The sequence below is a fragment of the Pelodiscus sinensis genome, chromosome 9 (assembly GCF_052426305.1).
Source record: "Pelodiscus sinensis isolate ZL-2025 chromosome 9, ASM5242630v1, whole genome shotgun sequence".
NCBI lineage: Eukaryota > Metazoa > Chordata > Testudines > Trionychidae > Pelodiscus > Pelodiscus sinensis.
In genome coordinates this window covers 64,371,281-64,391,140 of record NC_143060.1, presented here as the reverse complement: position 1 = coordinate 64,391,140, position 19,860 = coordinate 64,371,281, and the positions used below count along the sequence as shown (strand labels likewise).

Here is a 19,860-nt window from a genome sequence, read left to right as displayed (position 1 = left end):
TACTGCACCTTTAATTAAGAGCCTCCATCAGCAGCATGGACCCACTCCACAAGAGCAATGGCTGCCTCCATGGCCTACCTAAAGAATGTGCCTCTGTCTGACCTCTGTGGAGCTGGATCCTGGGCCTCTGTACACACCTTTACTAAGCGTTATACATTGGAGACTTACTCAGCCTCTAGCATGTACTTTGGAAAGGCTGTACTCTACAGGACCTACTGTGACAGACTGAAGCTCCCTCCTCCGAGCACGAATACTGCTTCATAGTTACCTAAGGTAGAACTCCCAGAGGGGCACTCTTTGAAGAAGAAAAAATGTTACTCACTTTGTCAGTAACTGAGGTTCTTGGAGAGGGTTGTCCCTGTGAGTGCTCTACCACCACCCTTCCTCCCCGCTGCTGTGGAATTTTCCATTTCTGGGGCAGAGAAGGAATTGAAGGGATGTTAGCTGTGCATGTGGAGTAGCCGCTCTGGCATGTGCTGGCTGTCCCATGTGCGCAACCTACTGAGGGCACTGCTACCATAATTCTCCAACTAGAGGCACAGTGGCACCCCAAACACCTAAGGTGGAGCATCCACAGGGACAACCATCTTGATGAATCTCAGTTATTGCACAAGGTAAATAACCTCTTCTATGGCATAGTCATATATTTTGATTTTGTTTTGGTTTTGGTTTGGTTTTTTGCTGAGCAGAATTTGACTCAGGTAGAAGCATCTATTTTGTCTTAGCACTACCTCATACTTTCCAAAGTCAAAAACAAACTGTCAGCCATATTTTCCCTAAATTACTCAACCTTACTCAGTGTGCTTAATTGGGGACAAGAAAGCCTCTTGAAGAATTAATGCAGAACTGTTTAATTTGTAGCACTTGCACTATTGTATCCTTGACACAGAACTGCTTCCTCAATACAAAATTAATCTCATAAGGCTAAATAGCATAAATACATAGTAAACACTCTCAGTATTACTTTTCTAATATTTAACTTGCAAGTATATTGTAACTTTTCTTCCTTGTGCTTTTATTAACACTAAGATCTGTATAATTAGTCATAACTTCCTGGCAACAAGAACAGGTCTGCTATTAGTCATCATCATATAGTGGTTTAACAAAATATGTAATTTTTAAAAAATGATGTAAACTGGTTGGAAAACTATAGTCAACTTAAACCTAAGTTACATCAGTTTAGCTTGATGTGTAATTTTACAGAAATAAACTAAAGTAATATAACCAGCTGTAATCTGCTGTCTCCACACTCATGTCTGCTCCATAGCTCCCACTGAGGTGTGAGCCTGTGTGGCCATGCACACAAATTTTTCTCCCTCCCCCTTCCTCTGAAGAGCCATGCAGCCACACTCGCACAGCAGGTGGCTGCTCCAATGGGCAGGGACGGCTGAGATGGGGTGGTAAGGGAGTTGCTGGGGGGGAGGGGAGACCTGCTCCGGTGGCTGGGGCTACCATGTGGCAGAGGGCACTGGGGCCTGTTCTGGCAGCTGGGGCTGGGAATAGGACCTGCTGCATGGTTGGGGTGGATGGGGTGTCTGCTCTGGTGTCTGGGAACGGGACCTGCTGCATGGCAGGGGTGGGGGGAGAGTTCTGCTCTGGCAGTTAGGAACGTGTGTGTTAATAAATTGAGTACCACGGTGGCACACATCCAAACCGGTGCACAAGCCAAAACTCATTCTGCTCATGGTTGGAAAATCTTAGAGGGAACACTGGTCTGCACTAGTGTAACTAATGGTTTATTTACTCATTGAAACCTCATAAAGGTGGGAATGTAAAGTGGGTTGGTAAAATCCCCATGAGGATCCTTGTATTTTGAATTCAAATGGCCCTCAATTTGCTTAGTTTAATACATTTTTACAGTAAATGAAACTAAACCAGATGAAGGTCATTTTAATTCTGAATGTGAGTATCCACACATGAATGTAATGCAGTTTAACTAACCCATTTGAAATTCAGACCCTTATATTTAGTTTAGATTAATTCTCCTGAGAGTCACTCAGTAGACAAACACTAAATCAGTTTATAAATAGTAGGGATATTAGATATTGGTTATTTTAGTAATCGTGTAGCTGTAACAATTTTTAGTGGTTACACAGTTACTAAAATGCTCCCTGTCGGTGGGGCTGGCAGCTAGTGTGCTCCCAATTCCCATGGAGCCCTGTGCTATCCCATGATGCTACCTCTGTATGATACAGAGGCAGCAAGGAGGGGAGGAAGTCCATGTAGTTGTTTGGATTAACTGATAAACCCAGGTTTATCAGTTAATTGTTTAAATGACTATATGCTAAGATCCCTAATAAATGGATGCAGGTCTCTATGTGTTGTTAAAAGTAAGCATTTTATTTTTTACTATGTTTTTAATGCCTGACATGGCACGGGCAGCTGTGTAAACTGGGATTATGTAACTTGTGCAACCTCGGGAGTACTGTCTACTAAATTCCAGTTGCAAATCTGTCGCAACACCTGTGTAACCTGTTGAAGGCAATGCGGTTGCACAAATGATGAAAGGGCATAGTTTGCCCTTTATACTGATTTTTACTGAGGATGTGTGAAAAAGAAAGGATCCAGTTTGGTTTTCTGAATGGAGGCTGAGCACAATGTTTGCCATTTAAAAAAAAATGGAGGGGGATTCATTTGTGAACTGATTTCATTTGAAAAAACTATACTAGTATTTCAGTTAGCTGTTCTGGTCGGCACGCTGATAGTGTGTTTAAGGTTGTGCTCCTTGTCTTGAGCCATGTTGTACTGAGTTGGCAGATTGTCTTTGTGCCAGTCACGTGGCTGGCACTGCTCTGGGCCCCTTCTTTCTCCAGCTTTGTTGGTTAAGGCTAGTCAGAGCAGTATTTTTCCCTCACTGACTTTAGAGTATGAATTCTAATGTTATTCAAGTGTTTTGGCACATACATCGAAGCCTGAGTAAGCAAAACATTATTTTTCTCCACTTTCTTATAAATGCATTGGTTTTCATAACATGATCTAATGCAAAGCACTAGTTGCAAAATGATGCATATATTATAAATGCAGTGTGTTTCAGTAGGAGAATAAAACTTAGCTTATATGATTTGATACTGATGCCATTTTCCTTAAGTAGTTGATCCTGGGTTACAAGCTGCAGGATGTTTCAAGTTTGTCTGTGGCCTTTGTAATGTGGCCCTCATTTTTGTTATTTAGGCACCAGATGCAACAACTTAACCAAAAACAGATGTTTTTTGTTTTTCCATAGACAGACCCAGTGACTATCTCTTGCCATGGATGGTAGTATTACTTTCACAGAATGTCTATTTTCCAAAATAAGTCATGATTTTTGGGTGATAGAGGTGTTTTTTTCTAAGGACTTCATCCTCAACACTGCTTTCTTGGAAGCTATGCAGAGCTAAGATTTCATGAATGTAGAAATATATTGACACTACAAAAAGGATGTGGACGCATTGGAGAGGGTTCAGCGGAGGGCAACCAAAATGATTAGGGGGCTGGAGCACATAACCTACGAGGAGAGGCTGAGGGATTTGTGCTTATTTAGTCTGCAGAAGAGAAGAGTGAAGGGGGATTTGATAGCAGCCTTCAACTTCCTGAAGGGAGGTTCCAAAGAGGATGGAGAGAGGCTGTTCTCCATAGTGAAGGATGGCAGAACAAGGAGCAATGGTCTCACATTACAGTGGAGGTGGTCTAGGTTGGATATTAGGAAAAACTATTTCACTAGGAGGATGGTGAAGTACTGGAATGGGTTACCTAGGGCGGTGGTGGAATCTCTATCCCTAAAGATTTTTAAGTCTTCGCTTGACAACGCCCTGGCTGGGATGATTTATTTGGGATTGGTCCTGCTTTGGGCAGGGGCTGGACTTGACCTCCTGAGGTCTCTTCCAGCTCTAGGATTCTATGATTCTGTGATAATATACATCTGTCTCTTCTCTGTTCTTGGAAACATTTTGTTCTATCCCATACAACACTATTAGTGAATCAAGAAAATACTAAAAGTTTACTAGTTTTTGAGAGATGTTTAACATTTTCTAGTACTGCTGGATTTAAGGCACTGGGGAAGCTTAATTAACTAATAGCAAGCAGACGTAATTTTTGTTAGTATCTTTATATTGAAAGTTCTCAAAGAAGTGAGAAGATGAAGGTTGGGGTGATATCCTGGCTCTGCCGAAGTTAGTGGGAACAATCTCATTGACTTCAAAAGGTCTGTTGATTTTCTGTCTTCCATGTAAACTATCAGCTACATGCAACACAAATGAAAGTGCCAGAGACATTTAAACATTAAGATGCAGATAGGCACTAAAACATAACGTGTTTAATTCAGTGGTGGATGTGCATGAATAAAAAAGGGTTCAAAAGTTGGATGTGAAAATTGTAGAGCTTTCTAGAAATAGGTCTAGTCTATACACAGCATTTAGGTTGGCACAGCTCTGGTGCTCAGGATGTGAACCACTGGTCCAGTGCTGTTGCTCTGCAGACCTATCCCTAGTGTAAATGCAAGTAAAGTAATGGAAGAATGCTTCCTCTTAATCTAGATAGCATTGCTTGGGGAGATTGAGTACCTACAGTGACCAGAAACATTGGTGAAGGCACTGTGTACATAAGAAGAGCCTTATTGGATCATGCATCTACCTCAGATCTTGTCTTCCAACAATATCCAGTGTCAGGTGCTTCAAAGAGAATGAACAGAACTGGTAATCATTGAGTGATCTGTTCACTCTTCGTTTCTGGCAATCAGAAGCTAGGGACATTCAGAGCATGGGGTTACATTCTTGACCATCTGATCATTTTTTTTCTAAAGCCTTCCTCTATTGACACCTCACTCTAAGACATTTCCTTTCATTTATCTGTGTGAATCTCCCTTGCATCCTCTCCAATGAAGACTGAGGCAAAGAATTTGTCTAGTTTCTCCACAACCTTATTTTCTTTGAGTGCTCAGTTAGCACTTTGATCATCCAGTGGCCCCACTGATTGTTTCCTGGTTCTTTTTGTTGTTCGTTTTTGTGTTTTTTGGCTAGGTGATCTTCAAACTTATTTTTTTAGCCTACCTAATTATACTTTGGCTCTTGATTGACAGAGTTTATTTCTTTCTGTTTTCCTCTTAAAAATTTTAAAGGGTGCTTTTTTCCCTCTAAGTGCTTTTTACTTTGTTCTGCTTTATGGTGATATACTAGCATAGCTGAAGTGACTTAGTTGTGCAACTTTAATGCCCTTAGTGTAGACATGGCCTAAGTCACTGGGCGCTAGTTGCTTCTGGCCTTCTTTAAACATAACTTTTATAATAATTATATTCCAGACATTTAAAAACACGCCCAGTTTTAATTAAACTTATTCATAAGAAAAATGGAGACAGAAGCCCAGCAGCAGAGTGAGGGCTATCTTGTTTATTGCGTTGAGTGTAACATGTTGTGACGTAGTGTTGGTACCATGCTGGTTGCTAGGCTGGGGCTGTGGGTGACCCCCACTGGCTGCTGTCTGTACCACAGCCCAGCAGAGTAGCTGATGGGACAGGGAGGTAACCTGTTCGACCGGTTACCTTCCAGGGAGAGGAACAAAGGAAGGAAGGGGAGTGCAGCCCCTGGCTGGGGGACAGGGCTGGAAGAGACTTAGGGAGTTTCTGTCTGGTATCATGGAGGAAGCAGCCTAAGCAATGGGCTGGTATTTAGGGGCCCAGTCTCCCTCATCTCGGGGGGGGGGGGAGGCTGAGGCATCCTAGGCCTGCCCTCTAACCAGATTACATCTTTGCTGTGCTGTATCCTGGAGAAGCAATAAACTCCCTATATTCTACTGGCTGGTGGAGTCTGTTCGTGCCACTACGGGGGTGCAGGTGTCGGGGGAACCCTGTCGTGCCGCCACACATGTGTGATTACCTGGCCTGTGGGCTGGTGGTGTATGTGTGCTCCCGTTGCAAGGAGCTCCTAACTCTCAGAGACTGAGTTTGGGCTTTGGAGGCCAGGGTGGCTGAACTGGAGGTGCTAAGGGAGGCAGAGAGCTATGTTGATGAGACTTTCCGGGACACTGTAGTACTGTCCCACCTCCAGTCTGAGACTCCCAGTGCTCTTAAGGAGGATGAAAGGCTCAGGGGAGCAGAGCATTCAATGGGAACAGAGGGAAACCATCCCATAGTTGGGACCCTCCTTCCAGAGGATGTTGGGGTATCCTCTTGCACTAGGGATACATCTGAGGGGGAGGGAATGCCAATTGTTAGGAAGAGGCAGGCGTTAGTAGTGGGTAATTTGATTGTTAGAAACATAGATAGTTGGGTTTGTGATCACCGGGAGAACCGTACGGTGACTTGCCTGCCTGGTGTGAAGGTTGCGGATCCCTCAAGGCATCTAGATAGGCTTATGTGTAGTGCTGGGGAGGAGCCAGTGGTCATGATACATGTATGTACCAATGATGTAGGAAAGGGTAGGAGAGACATCCTGGAAGCCAAATTTAGGTTGCTAGGAAAGAGACTGAAATCCAGGACCTCTATGGTCGCATTCTCAGAAATGCTTCCAGTTGCGCACGCAGGGCCAGGTAGGCATGCAGAGCTTCAGAGTCTCAATGCGTGGATGAGATGATGGTGTAGGGAGGAGGGGTTTAGATTTATTAGGAACTGGGGACACTTTTGGGAGAGGGGGAGCCTATACAGGAAGGATGGGCTCCACCTAAACCAGGGTGGAACCAGTCTGCTGGCACTGAACATTAAAAAGGCCTGTAGAGCAGTTTTTAAAACTAGGAGATGGGGGAAAGCCGATTGGTGTGGAGAAGAACGTAAATTGGATGGAGATTTCTCTTAGAGGAGAATCCATTGATAGAGATTCTCTAGACTGTAGTCAGTAAGAGAGGAGGGGAGAGGACAAACAAGGGGGCAGAGCAGACAAACAACCACATACAAAGGAATTTAATATATCAGGAAAGGGCAGACAAATAAACAGTGGCAAATTTTTAAAGTGCTTCTACACAAATGCTAGAAGTTTGACTAATAAGATGGGTGAACTAGAGTACCTGGTATTAAAGGAGGCGATTGACATAATAAGCATCACAGAAACCTGGTGGAATGAGGAAAATCTGTGGGACACAATCATACCGGGATATAAAATATATCGGAAGGATAGAGCAGGCCGGGTGGGTGGTGGAGTGGCACTATATGTGAAAGATAACGTAGAATCAAATGAAATAAAAATCTTAAATGAATCAACATGTTCAATAGAATCACTATAGATAGTAATTCCATGCTCCAATAATAAGAATATAGCAGTAGGGATATTTTGGTCTTGGAAAGGGTTCAGAAAAGGGCAACTAAAATGATTAGGGGTTTGGAACAGGTCCCATATAAAGAGAGGCTAAAGCGACTGGGACTTTTCAGTTTGGAAAAGAGGAGACTGAGGGGGGATATGATAGAGGTATATAAAATCATGAGTGGTGTGGAGAGGGTGAATAAAGAAAAGTTATTCATTAGTGCCCATAATATAAAGACTAGAGGACACCAAATGAAATTAATGGGTAGCAGGTTTAAAACTAATAACAAAGTTCTTCTTCACACAACGCATAATCAACCTGTGGAACTCCTTGCCAGAGAAGGTTGTGAAGGCTAGAACTATAACAGAATTTAAAGAGAAGCTAGATAAATTCATGGAGGTTAGGTCCATAAAAGGCTATTAGCCAGGGGGTAGGAATGGTGTCCCTGGCCTCTGTCAGAGGCTGGAAATGGATGGCACAAGACAAATCGCTTGATCATTGTCTTCGGTCCACCCCTTCTGGGGCACCTGGTGCTGGCCACTGTTGGCAGGCAGGCTACTGGGCTAAATGGACCTTTGGTCTGAGCCAGTATGGCCATTCTTATGTTCCAAGTTCTCAGGCATACTGATTTTAACACTTAACAGTAAGCTAACAATAAGGAGCTTGTGGCAGCAAATTAGTACGCGGTCCACCTCACTTTAGCAAAATAGAATCTTGAATAACAGTGCACATATGAATACAGCAGGATGACTCAAACTACATTAAAAGGGTCAGTTTAAGCCATGGCCAAAATTCTTTTGTTTTGTTTTTTAAGTGACCTTTTCTGTTTGTTTGTCCAATACATTATGTTTCTTTATTTGAAACATAAAAGTGGCAAGTTTGGGACACTAGCCAAAAGCTAGAGACAAAATGGCTGTTGGAGCGTTTTTGTTGGTCAGTTTAATTCTCCTATAAAATAGGATCTTTTTTAAAAATGGTATTTGTGCTTTTATGTATGTTGAATATGGGTATGTGGGAGGATGGTGAGGGGAAAAAGTTTATGGAAAAATATTTGTGTTCTTTTTTTCAGTGGTATTTTGTACTACATAATTACAAGTTTCACATACAACCATATTTGTGCCTATAACTTTAAAAGGTTACTAGGAAATTATTACTTGTTTCAGGGGCAGAGAGAGAGGACTAGTAACTCTTAAAAATCCTTCGACTCAATACATTGCTTCTCCAGAAGCTCTTGGGTTATGTTATTGTTAAATGTCCTACAAAGAATTTTTAATGGGTTGTTCCCTCTTTTGATACTATATTGTGTATGTCTTGTGGAATGTGATGTGTGTGTTTTGTGTGGACTTTTTCTCTACTTTTTTAGTTTTAAACTATTAGACGTATTAGTAGTGTAGACTTCAGCTTCTCGTTTTGTTGGCAGACTTGTTGGGTGATTGTCATATTTGTTGGGAGGTTTCAGGTGTTTGCTTTAAATAGGTATTAACAGAAACAGAATATTAAACTAAAAATAAGCATTCCCATTCATTTAATCATTTCTTTGATATGTCTGTGCAAACATATTTCAACTATAAAATAGAAAAACAGTTTAGGAATAAGAAAATGGGCTTTTAGGCTGTCTTTTTTAGATTGTGAGAAGGGCTCTTCCTTTCCCTTTTTGCATATGCCATTTAAAAGAGCTAAATCAGGACACCGTGAGAGACAGAAATTATAGGGGTTTTTTTGTTTTAAAACATATACAGTAAAACGCCAATTGTCTGGCATCCAGTGGTCCGGCTCTCCTGATAGTCCAGCACCAACTGGAACCCGGAGGTGTTCTGGCCAGCTGGACAATTGGAGCTGCTCCACGCCACTTCCCCAAGTCTGCTGCTGCCGCTGCTGAAACTGACCAGTGGCAGACTTGGGGAAGAGCAGCTGGGGTGCTGCCTGGTTGGTCCCGCAGGACTGCCCCTCACCCCCCTGCTTGGCGCCTGGCAGCACCCCAGCTGCTCTACTCCGCGTTGCTGCTGAAACTGATGAGCGGTGGACGTGGGGAAGCCAGGGCAGAGCAGCTGGGGTGCTGTCGGATTGGTCCTGCAGCACCGCTCAGGTGAGGCATGGCACTGTAGGACCAACCTGGCAGCACCCCAGCTGCTCTGTCCCACCGCTTACCCAAGTCGCTGCTGCTGCTTGCAGCCCCAGCTGGCCTGTTGCCGGCAGACCCTTCCGGAGTGTACACACACACACACACACACACACACTCACACGTGCACGTGCACGTGTGCACACGCATACGTGTCTTTTATTAATGTGGCCTTAATAAACTTACATCTTATTTGATCAGGAATTCTCAACCTTTTTGTTTCCAAGGTGCCCTCCCCGCCCCCAATATGCTATAAAACCTTTACGGCATCTGTTCCCTAACTCTTTTCTGCATTTAAAAATGCCAGTTCCCATGTTAGGGGTACCAAGCAGGACAGTTGCTTGGTGTTCTACACCACAGGGCCCATAAGCCACAGAGAGCCCCTCAAAGCTCAGTTGTTCAGACTTTGACTTTAGTCCCAGTGGCAGGGCAGCAAGACTACAGGCCCAGGGAGCCTGATGCTGGCCCTCCCGAAACCTGTTTGTAGCCTGCTGGTTCTTGAAAGCTGAGCTTTAGCTAGAACAAACTATTAGAGAATTGCAGGGAAAAGGAAGAGCAGGATATAGCAGCATTTAGGATCTGAGCTGAATAGGGTAAAGAAGGAAGAGGAAAAAAAGGACAAATATTCCACAGTCAAGTCACCATGGAAACTGGTGTCTGCTATAACCATTTAATGACCATTTCTTTTCTTTCCCTCTGCTAGAAAATAAATATTTTTAGAAAAGTTTAAAACTTTTTAGAGAATGTGTGCTTTATTGTAGGGATGCAAAAGGTTAACCAGTAAGCCTCACTCTCAATAGTTTTGATTTACTTTTAAGGGCTGGAGTAACTCCTTGCTTGCTCCAGGAAGCAGGGTGCTCCAGCCCCACAGGAGCAACCCCTGCCTGTGGCCGACCCAGCCAGTCCTCCCCTGCCACAGGTTACGTGCTGGCTCCCCAGGAACCCAGTTGCAGAGCCCACAGTGGAGTGTCCTTCCTGGGAGCAAGGCTGGCAGCAACCCTTGCCAGCCTTGCTCCCAGGGAGGTGGCTTTATTGTGGGCTCTGCAGTATAAAGCTTATTTAAGCTTTATACTGCAGATCCTGCAGCGCTCATGTAACTGCCATGATTTTTAGTTACATTTTAACTGTATGTTTACAGATCTATTATCACTGTAATTAACAATCTTCCTTTCTGCAAAGTAGAGGGATCTTCAAAGAAATTGAAAATTCAGATAGAGTATTATACCATTGCATAAATGGAGGTGAAAAAACTCCACCTTGTCACCTTGTTGTATGGGGAAATTATTTACAGAGGATATGAAGTGATTTCAGGAACACTGAGTGTTTCAACTAGTTAGCTGCAAAAATAATATATTAAAAGACAAAACCTTAACTCCATTTTCTCTCTCTAGATTTTATGCAGTTCCTGGGGGAAGTGCAAGCGGGATGTCATCTGAGGAGGTTAAATAAATATGGTTCTGTATTGAAACTTGTTATGACACAGCTAAAATTTCCACTTCTGCAGGTGTTAGTGATCACTTAACTAGAGCAACAATTGCTTTCATGTCTTGAGTTAAATACATCCCTTTTATAGAAATATGCAGAATAGCAGTGTGGTGGTCAGCAAGTGCATTTTCTGTACATCAGCCTCTGGACTTAAAAAAATTCTGATCTGAGGCTGGATTTAAGAGAGCAATGTTCATTGTTGGTTTAACTAAGCATTACTTAGTCCACCTTCTGTCTGGCCAATTCCGCTTAATAATCTTCTTTTTGAGAGGAAGTGCACAGAGGCCCTTGAAGTAAGACGTTACTGATGGCTGTGTTTCTTTGGGAGTTGCTGCTCTATATTCACACTCTCTACTCACCCTCCCAACTGTTTCAGAATTCTTATATTCCTTGGGCTATGAGGAGTAGCTGGGGGAACTGAAGGTCGTAAGGACTGCACTTCCTTCATGACCTTGGATGCTGATAGTTCAGTAGTGTAAGATGCCATTTTGGCAAAACTATTGAGTTGACATGATCTACTTGAATACAGAGTAGCTCAGCTTTATTAAGCAAGAGTATTTTGCCTGTGCTGCCCTTGTTAGGTATGATGAGAAACGTGCACATTAAGAGCTTGCTTTTGGCTGTTCTGAGCGCACAGGAAACTTACTTCCTGTTAGAAACAGTGTTTTGTATTGATTCACTTCTTTTTCAAGAAAGAAGCAGTGAGTTTAGTTTAATCTCATTTTGTTGTGGCTTTCTTTTTAGTTTATAATACTAGACGTGAAAAGTTGTTTGAATCCATAAGACACTATTTTAACATAGTCAACATCAGGGCCCCAATGTGAAGCTGCATAGTAAGAGACAGTCCCTTTCCCAGAAAGCTTATGTTCTAAGAACACAACGCAAAGCACAGGAGAACTGGAAGCCACATACGAAAAATTGGAAATTGAGGCCCAGAAAGATTAAGTGACTAACCCAAAATCCCACGGGAAATCTATGGAGGAGCAGGCAGCAATTTAATTCAGATGTCCTGAGTCCTATTTATTGCCATACCCATTTTACCTTCTACAGCATGGGTGGGCAAATACTGGCCCACAGGTCAGATCTGGTCTGCCAGGGTTAGCCCCTGGCAGGGTGTCTCGGCTATGTTTACCTGCACCTTCGCAGGTATAGGTGGTTGTAGCTCCTATTGGCTGTGGATTGCTATTCCCTGCCGATGGGAGCTGTGGGAAGTAGTGTCCCAGTGTGTGTTGTCCTGCAGCTCTCACTGGCCAGGAATGGTGATCCTTGGCCAACAGGAGCTACAATCATTGGTACTTGCAGAGGCACAGGTAAATATAGTGGCAGTGGTCCACCAGTGCTAACCCTGATGGACTGCCACCGTTTTATTGCCCACCCCTGTTCTACTGTGTCAGCACAATTCATAAGACTTTCCCAATACAGATTGTTTCGTGTGGTGGTTGTATTTTAAAACTACATAAAATAGGACACTATGTAGGACACTAATAGGTCACAAAAGATCCCTTGGGGGTTCTTCCCGGAGTGGTGACACAGCCACTGACACTCACTTCCTTGCTCTGTGGGGCTTTTCCCACCCTGTTCTTCTGGGTGAGCTCACCTGGTCTCCCCCAGCCAAGGTACAGAGCTGAGATCACCCTCCCCCCTGAGGAGCAATACAGACAAACTGCTCAGGTCCAAGGAAAATTCAATTTTGGGACCAGCTTCTAGGGATACCACTCCCCAAATGGGATCAGAACCCCAAATAAAGTATTTAAGTCTCCATTAACAATGAAAAGAGGATATACATACTGATCGCTCCCCTAGGGTACAGCTGTTTACATTGAGCTCGATAGTAAATAAAAGTGATTTTATTAAGTGCAAACAGTAGAATTTAAGTGGTTGCAAGTGAAAACAGGAAGAGCAAAGTAGATTACAAATTCAGAATAACAGAAAACACATAGTTAATTCTCACACTCACTCAAGCTTATTACAAACTAGCAGAAACACCCGGCGTCGCCTGGGGAAAATATAGTGAAAAGTGTGATGAATGAACTACGTCAATGACATTAACATAGCATATTTTTTGGAAATACTTTTCTCTTATATATTACTTTAAGAAATTAACATATCTAGTACTTTTTCAGTTATCATAGGGAAAGGATCTCGTAGTTGCAGTTTGTGACACGCTTAACTGAAGAGTCCAGCACCTATGATCAGGTGCTACTAAAAGCTTATTATCAGTGGGCCCAACTGGGGCTCTGAGAGAACTGATTTCGAGATATAACCAATCCAGTGATTTAAGTTAGGAAATCAGGAGTATCCGTGCAAAATTTGGTATTTCTAGCTCTTACCATTGCGGAGATCTTTTGGGACAAACAAACAAACTTTCAGAAATATTTATAAGATTCACCCTAACACTGTTCTTATTCCAGTTTCTTATTCCTGGCTGGGGCAGGAGATAGAGGTGCAGGAAGGGTTGCGGACTTTGGGCTGGTGAATTGGGGTCAAATTGGTTTGGAGTGTGGGAGGGAGCTGAACCTGGCCAGAATGTTCATGTGCATGAGGGGAGTGTGGTGTGCAAGCTCTGAGAGGGAGTTTGGATGTGGAAGGGCACTCAGGACTGGGGCAAGGGGTTGGGGTGCAGTAAGGGGTTCAGTAGGGACTAGGGATGTTAAGGACTAGTCAACTATCCGATAAGCAAATGCTTATGGGATAGTTGACAGGATAGTTGACTAGTAGCTCGCTCCCACCCACTCCCGCTTGCAGTCTCTATCAGATACAAAAGGGAGGTACTTTAAAGTGGCAGCGCTGCAGGAAGCTTGGGCTCTGTGTGGCACTGCTGCTTTGAAACACTGCGGCGCTAAACCTGGGATCAGCTGGGTGGCACTGCCCCTTTGAAACGCTGCAGTGGCGCTTCAAAAGGGTAGCACCGCACGGAGTCCCTTGGAGTCCCCAGCTGACCCAGGCTCTATGTGGTGCTAAATCTGGGATCAGCTGTGTGGTGCTGCCCTTTGAAATGCCGTCATGGTGTTTCAAAGTGGCAACACCATGTGGAGTCTGGGGTCACTTGGAGTCTCCAGCTGATCCCGGGATCCAGGCGGCGCTGCCCCTTTGAAACACGATGTTTCACAGGGGCAGCGCTGTCCTATCGACTAATTGAATAGTTGATACAAAAATGCATTGACTATTCGATTAGTGAAATACACGATATTTAACATCCTTAGTAGGGACAATGCCACCACCTTGCCAGCACCCTCTCCCCAGCACCAGTGGGGAGTCCTGGGCTATGCACTGCTGCCTGCATCCTGATGTGAAAATTTAACCGGTTAACCAATGGGGTTGGAGTAGCTTCTCTCCTGCTGAAGGAGGGGAAGGGCGCCCTGGACAGGGGCTGCTCCAGTGCAGCTCTGGCATGTGTTGGGCCCAGGTGCTCTGCAGGGAGGGACTGCTCTGACATCCCAGCAGGAGCAGTCCCTACCTGCAGGGAGCCCTGGCCCACCTCAGGCAGATGCTGCTTTGGTGTTGCTGGAGCAGCCTGTGTTCACAGTGAGCCTGGGGGCCCCACAAACAGAGTCTGCTCCAGTTGCTATGCCAGAGCAGCCTCTGCCTGTGGGGCACCTTGGCCCACTGCAGGCGGGGTCTGGGGGCATTGCAGGCCTCCCCTCAGCACGCTCCCATTTAATTTAATTGGTTAAACAATATGTTTAATCCATTGGCCAGTTAAGCTAGATTTTACATCCCTAATGTCAGTATGGCCACAAAATACTGCCATTCTTTAGGCAGAGCATGTCAAACAATTATATTTTGTGATTGGGGTTTTGAAATAATGAAAGTGGCCATCTAGAATGCAGTATTTTAATCCCTTATCCTTTTTAGTTCGTATTTTTAGATTGTTTTTCACACTTCCTTTAAATGTTCAGGAAGGAAATTAATAAGGTCTTTTTATCAAAAAATAATGGTTTGGGAGACCAAAAATAAAAAACAGAGTTGCTATTAACCATTATGTTTAAAAGAAGCCCTCTACATTTGTGGGGGGATACTTTCTGGAGATAAGTTTGAATGCCAAAATCCGTGAATATTGGCGTGGGCGTGGGTTGTTCATGACACAAAAACAACACGTTCAAAATGAGTGTTTTATTGCCTGCTGTTTCATGGTCAGCAAACAACTTTAACTTCAAAGCAATAGATTTCCAACTATACTGAAAAACAACTTCATCTTCAAAGCTAATCACCCAAAATGGTTCTTTGAACTCCTTCCTGCAAATCTTACTCTGACAGTTTTTTCCTCCAGGATTTCGGGGGGAGGGGAGTGTTAACAGGGATGTGTTTGCAAAGGAAAGTTGTGATGGGAAGCTGTGTAGTCTTGTTCTTTAACTCCTTTAATATTTCCTGGTACTACATCATCGTACCTTCAATTTCCCTTTTAATTTTCAAGTTCCACTCCATTGAGGGATCATACTCAAACATTTTGTCAGTGAGCTGTTTGCTGCATCTGAAGAGATCCGCCAACGTTTCTAAATTTAAGTCATGTTTTTCTGTCTCATCTTCCCTTTCCTCTTTATCTTCACTACTTGTTACAATTCCTGCTAAGTCCTCATTAGTCAGTTCCTCTGAATTTGATTAACTTTTTCTATCTCCATATCCTCAAAAACCTCCCCTCTAACTTCATGGGCTAGTCTCACAATCCTCTTAATCTCTTCATTGACCAGTGGGAGATCAGTGATATCATTGAGACCTCCTTTCCACAACTTCTTCCAACAAGCATTGATGTTGATGACTCCCTTATGTTAGTGATGTAGTTAGCAATGTTGTCGTCCTTCCAGCATTTCCTGAGATCAAGCATTTCATCACCTTCCAGTGCATTATGAATCTGAGCGAATGTGTGCCTGATATAATAGGCTATAAAAGTAGTACAGTAAAACTCCAATGGTCCGGCATCTGATGGTCCGGCACTCCTGATGGTCCGGCACCATCAGGAACCCGGAAGTGCTCCGGGCAGCCGGACCATTGGAGCTGCTCTGCCCCCAGCTTCCCTGATTCAGCTGCTGCTAAAACTGACCAGTGGCTGAATCCCGGAAGCCGGGGGCAGAGCAGCTGGAGTGCTGCCGGGTAGGTCCCGTAGCGCTGCCCCTCGGGGCTGCGGGACCCAACCCGGCAGCACCCCAGCTGTCCCCGATTCAGCCGCTGCTGAAACTGACCAGTGGCTGACTCCAGGAAGCCCGAGGCAGAGTTGCTCTGCCCTGGGCTTCCTGGAATCAGCCCCTGATCAGTTTCAGCAGCAGCTGACTTGGGTACACCTGGGACAGAGCAGCTGGGGTGCTGCTGGGTTGGTCTTCCTGGAGTCAGCCACTGGTCAGTTTCAACAGCAGCTGAATCCAGATGCCTGGGACAGAGCAACTGGGGCGTTGCCGGGTTGGTCCAGTAGCGCCGAGGAGCGGTGCTGCGGGACCAACCCGGCAGCACCCCAGCTGCTCTGCCCCAGGCGTCCCCAAGAGCAGCTGGGGTGTTGTCGGGTTGGTCTTGCCGCGCCAAGGGTCGGCGCTACCGGACCAACCCGGCAGCACTCCAGCTGCTCTGCTGCAGGCGTCCCCGATTCAGCCGCTGCTGAAACTGACCAGCAGCGGCTGAATCAGGGACGCCTGGGGCAGAGCCGGACTATCGGAAGGGGGGGCTATGAGGTGTCTGGGGTGGCATTCCCCCACTCCAGACCCCTCATAGCCCCCCCTTCCGATAGTCCGGCAAATCTGATAATCCGGCACCCCCTGGGTCCTAAAGGTGCCGGATTATCGGAAGTTTACTGTAATCACATCCAGATCGAGAGGCTGAATGAAGGAAGTTGTGTTTTATGTCAGAGTCATTGTCCAATATGGGTAGCAATTTGAAGGGCAGCCCTTTGAACCATCTGCTTCATGGATGAAACAGCTGTGACCACAGAGGAGCGTTACCACAGAGGAGAAGAATTAACCTGTCTTTTGCTGCCTTGAAGCCCAAAGCTGTTCTTTCGCCTTGGAAATGTGAGCATCCTTTTCTAAAACAAGGTGGTTTCATCTGCATTGAAAACTTATTGGGGCACATAACCCTTTTCCTCATTCATTTTAAGAAGCTGTGAGGGATAATCCCATGCTGCTTTATGGTCTGCCAATGCCGATTCCCATGTTAACTTCACATTATGTAAACTGTGCCTCTTTAAATTTGTCAAACCACCACCTTACTTGCGGTGAATGACACTGCATGACTTCCCCCCTTGCCACCTGATGCTTGACCAAAATGCTTTTGCACACTCAAAGCCTTTTCTTGAATTACAGCACCATTCACAGGTGGTTGTTTCTGTGCCATGTCTTCAGTCCAAATGCTTAATGCCTTTTCCCTTTTTCAATTATGGGATCACGACTCAGCCATGACCCCTTTTTGCAGAAGAGGTGTACTTGCAGCAACGCTGTCTCTTATGTTTTTCCCTTTTTAATATAACACAGAGTAGACTCATTAATGCCTTATATTTTAGCTACTGAGGTTGCACTATAACCATTTGCAAGCTTTTCCAATAATTCCGGAATAAGTCATCACTTTTTTCCCTTCTTAGCTTCATGACCATTGTCTGCAACACTTTTCTTTTTGATGCCACAAGTGATACTTTACCAATTGTAACTTTTTTACCAGAATGCACTGACAGAGCATCAGTAAGTAGCATCATGTGCTTGTGCGGTGTGGTGCAGCACACCAAGTGAAACCACAAACAGCAAAACCGCAGATGGCAAGGTCTTGCTGTATGCTAGAAGATTTACCTGGCATTGCTTGGGTCCAGTAGGCAGGGGGCCGGTGGCGTGGGGGGTGCAGGAGTCTGGGAAGAGGCTTCGAGATCTGGGGAAATTAGGGCAGGAGGCTGGGGATGTGGAGGGGGTACAGGAGTCAGGGTGGGGGTGTTGTACCAAATAAAAGCAAGCAGGATCTTATGAGGGGGATAAGGCAAAAAGCCACATTTATTGTAAAGATAATAATAAAAAAATAAAGAAAAGATAGAAGCAAACAACGTTGTTTAACTACTTATTCCTATCACTACTTAACCCTTATACACTTGTGTATATATATATATATATATATATAACCATTCATTCATACATCCATTCATTTAAGTTCTGTGTATAGTTACCAGCCTGGAAGTTGCTTGTGACAGAATACTGGCCAGGTACTCTGTACACAAGTGATGGTAGTGGGGAGCAAAGTCCTGATCAGATGCGCATCTGAAGCTCCTGGTGGGCTGGCAGCAGAACCTTGGACTCTGATTCCATTGTTTTTTAGTCCAGTTCTTATAGGAATTTCTTCCTATGCCAGTCTATGGAAATTGCTGTATCATGCTGATGTCTCCAGGGTGGCTGCCAGGTGCTCATCAGTGATCTCATCGGGTGGACCTCCAGTTTCTCCACTTGACACCTTTTGGTTGCACTGGCACCTGACGCCTTCTTCAGCCCTTTGTTGCTGTATTCTCAGGCTGGCACCTCTTAGAACCATTCACTCATCATCCAAGCACTCTCTCTCTCTTACATACATTCCTTAATGTTTCCCATACAATGTTTTTGTGTAATAATAACTTTACATATATCAGAGTTGTAGTTACAAAAAGTTTCTGGTAATAATAACTTTACATATATCAGAGTTGTAGTTACAGAAAGTTTCTGGGTGGTATTGCTTAAAATATTCTCTGAGTGCTGAATAAAGTTACAATGTTTTAAAGAGAGCAGGCCTCAATTAAGTAACAATGGCCTTAGTCAATTACAGGGCTTGGCTCCCATAGCAGAGTTAGTGGGAGAGTTGCAGAGTTGTTACAATGTATCTCTGCAATGTCAATTTCAAGCAGCCCCTTGCACAAGCTTGAGCATGCCCTGGAGCACAGGGGGGGGGGCTGTTTCTGGTTACATAGGATTATATTTTTAACAGTTCTAAGTTACATTACCTAATACATTATATTCTAAAGGGACAATAATAATAATAAATCTAAACATTTAACAATCTTAACAAATAATAATAATAATAAGAAGAAGAATTAATAATAAATCTAAACACTAAGTTGTGGGGAACAAATTATGGGGAGTCACTTCCATTTGGAGGAATCATTTTCAATACATTAATATGTTATCCCTACGGGGGGGGGGGTGAGAGGCTCAGGGCAGGAGTTACAGGTGCAGGTGTCAGAGCAGGAGTTGGGGGGATTAGGGCAGGGCGTGGGGGTGCAGGAGTTGGGGGAGGGGCCTGGAAGATGTGAAGGGATTCAGGGGAGGGGTGGCTTGGATGAAGTGGGGCCACCTGCTGCCTTCTCCCCAGGGCCAGTTCAGACTGGTGGGGACTATGCAGGCTGCCTGCCTGCCTGCGAGTTTCTCCTCTGGGCCAGCCCGGGGTGACGGGCTATGGTGCCCATCCGGTGACTGGTTCCCAGGGCTGGGGCAGTTGCTGCTCCCCTGTAGTCGTTCAGGAGTATAATTGTCCCTGCTATCACAGCCCTCTTTTTCAGTTTAATGAGAAACAATCCCCATTCCACACACATCCCATTGTCCTGGCACAACCAAACCCTGACCTTGCTTTAAATTATAAGAGGAAGCTGCATGCCAAATTTAGTGGTTCTAGCTTCTACCATTTAGAAGGAGTTTCTGAGCAACCAGACTCACAGGTAGACTGACACACAGACAGACTACAAACTCTTTCAAATATATATTAGATAATTTAAAATACTCTTATTTTGTTGTTAGTCACTATTCTTCTACAAGGGCTATTAAATGTATTTATCAATTAGAAAAGGATAGCTGTGTACTGTTTCAGACTTAACTCAATATTTCTACATATTTTTATTAGGTTGATGCGTCAGGTGGGGATTGCATTCCTGAAATGGAAGTCCAGTCTTCATTTGAAAAATTTAGTCAGTCATCTGAACCAGTTTCCACATTCAACAGTGAAGAATTTGTCTTGGTTCATCAGCATCCTGAAGATCCTCGTGTAAAAGATGAGAAACCTCAACTAAAAGTACATTTATTTTTTGTCTCTTAAATGCATATTAAAAATCCCTTATACCTTGATTTATATTACAA

At 44.2% G+C, this 19,860-nt stretch overlaps 1 protein-coding gene across 6 annotated transcripts in view; it reads left to right on the top strand.

Annotated features, from left to right (window-relative positions):
• The window catches only part of RABGAP1L (RAB GTPase activating protein 1 like), a 422,358-nt gene that overhangs the window by 10,522 nt on the left and 391,976 nt on the right, over nucleotides 1-19,860 (top strand). For all 6 annotated transcript variants that reach the window (XM_089780609.1, XM_075936918.2, XM_089780610.1 and 3 more), the window contains exon 2: nucleotides 19,628-19,795. In XM_089780609.1, coding sequence (XP_089636735.1) covers nucleotides 19,628-19,795 — 168 coding nt within the window. The remainder of the gene's footprint in view (nucleotides 1-19,627; nucleotides 19,796-19,860) is intronic.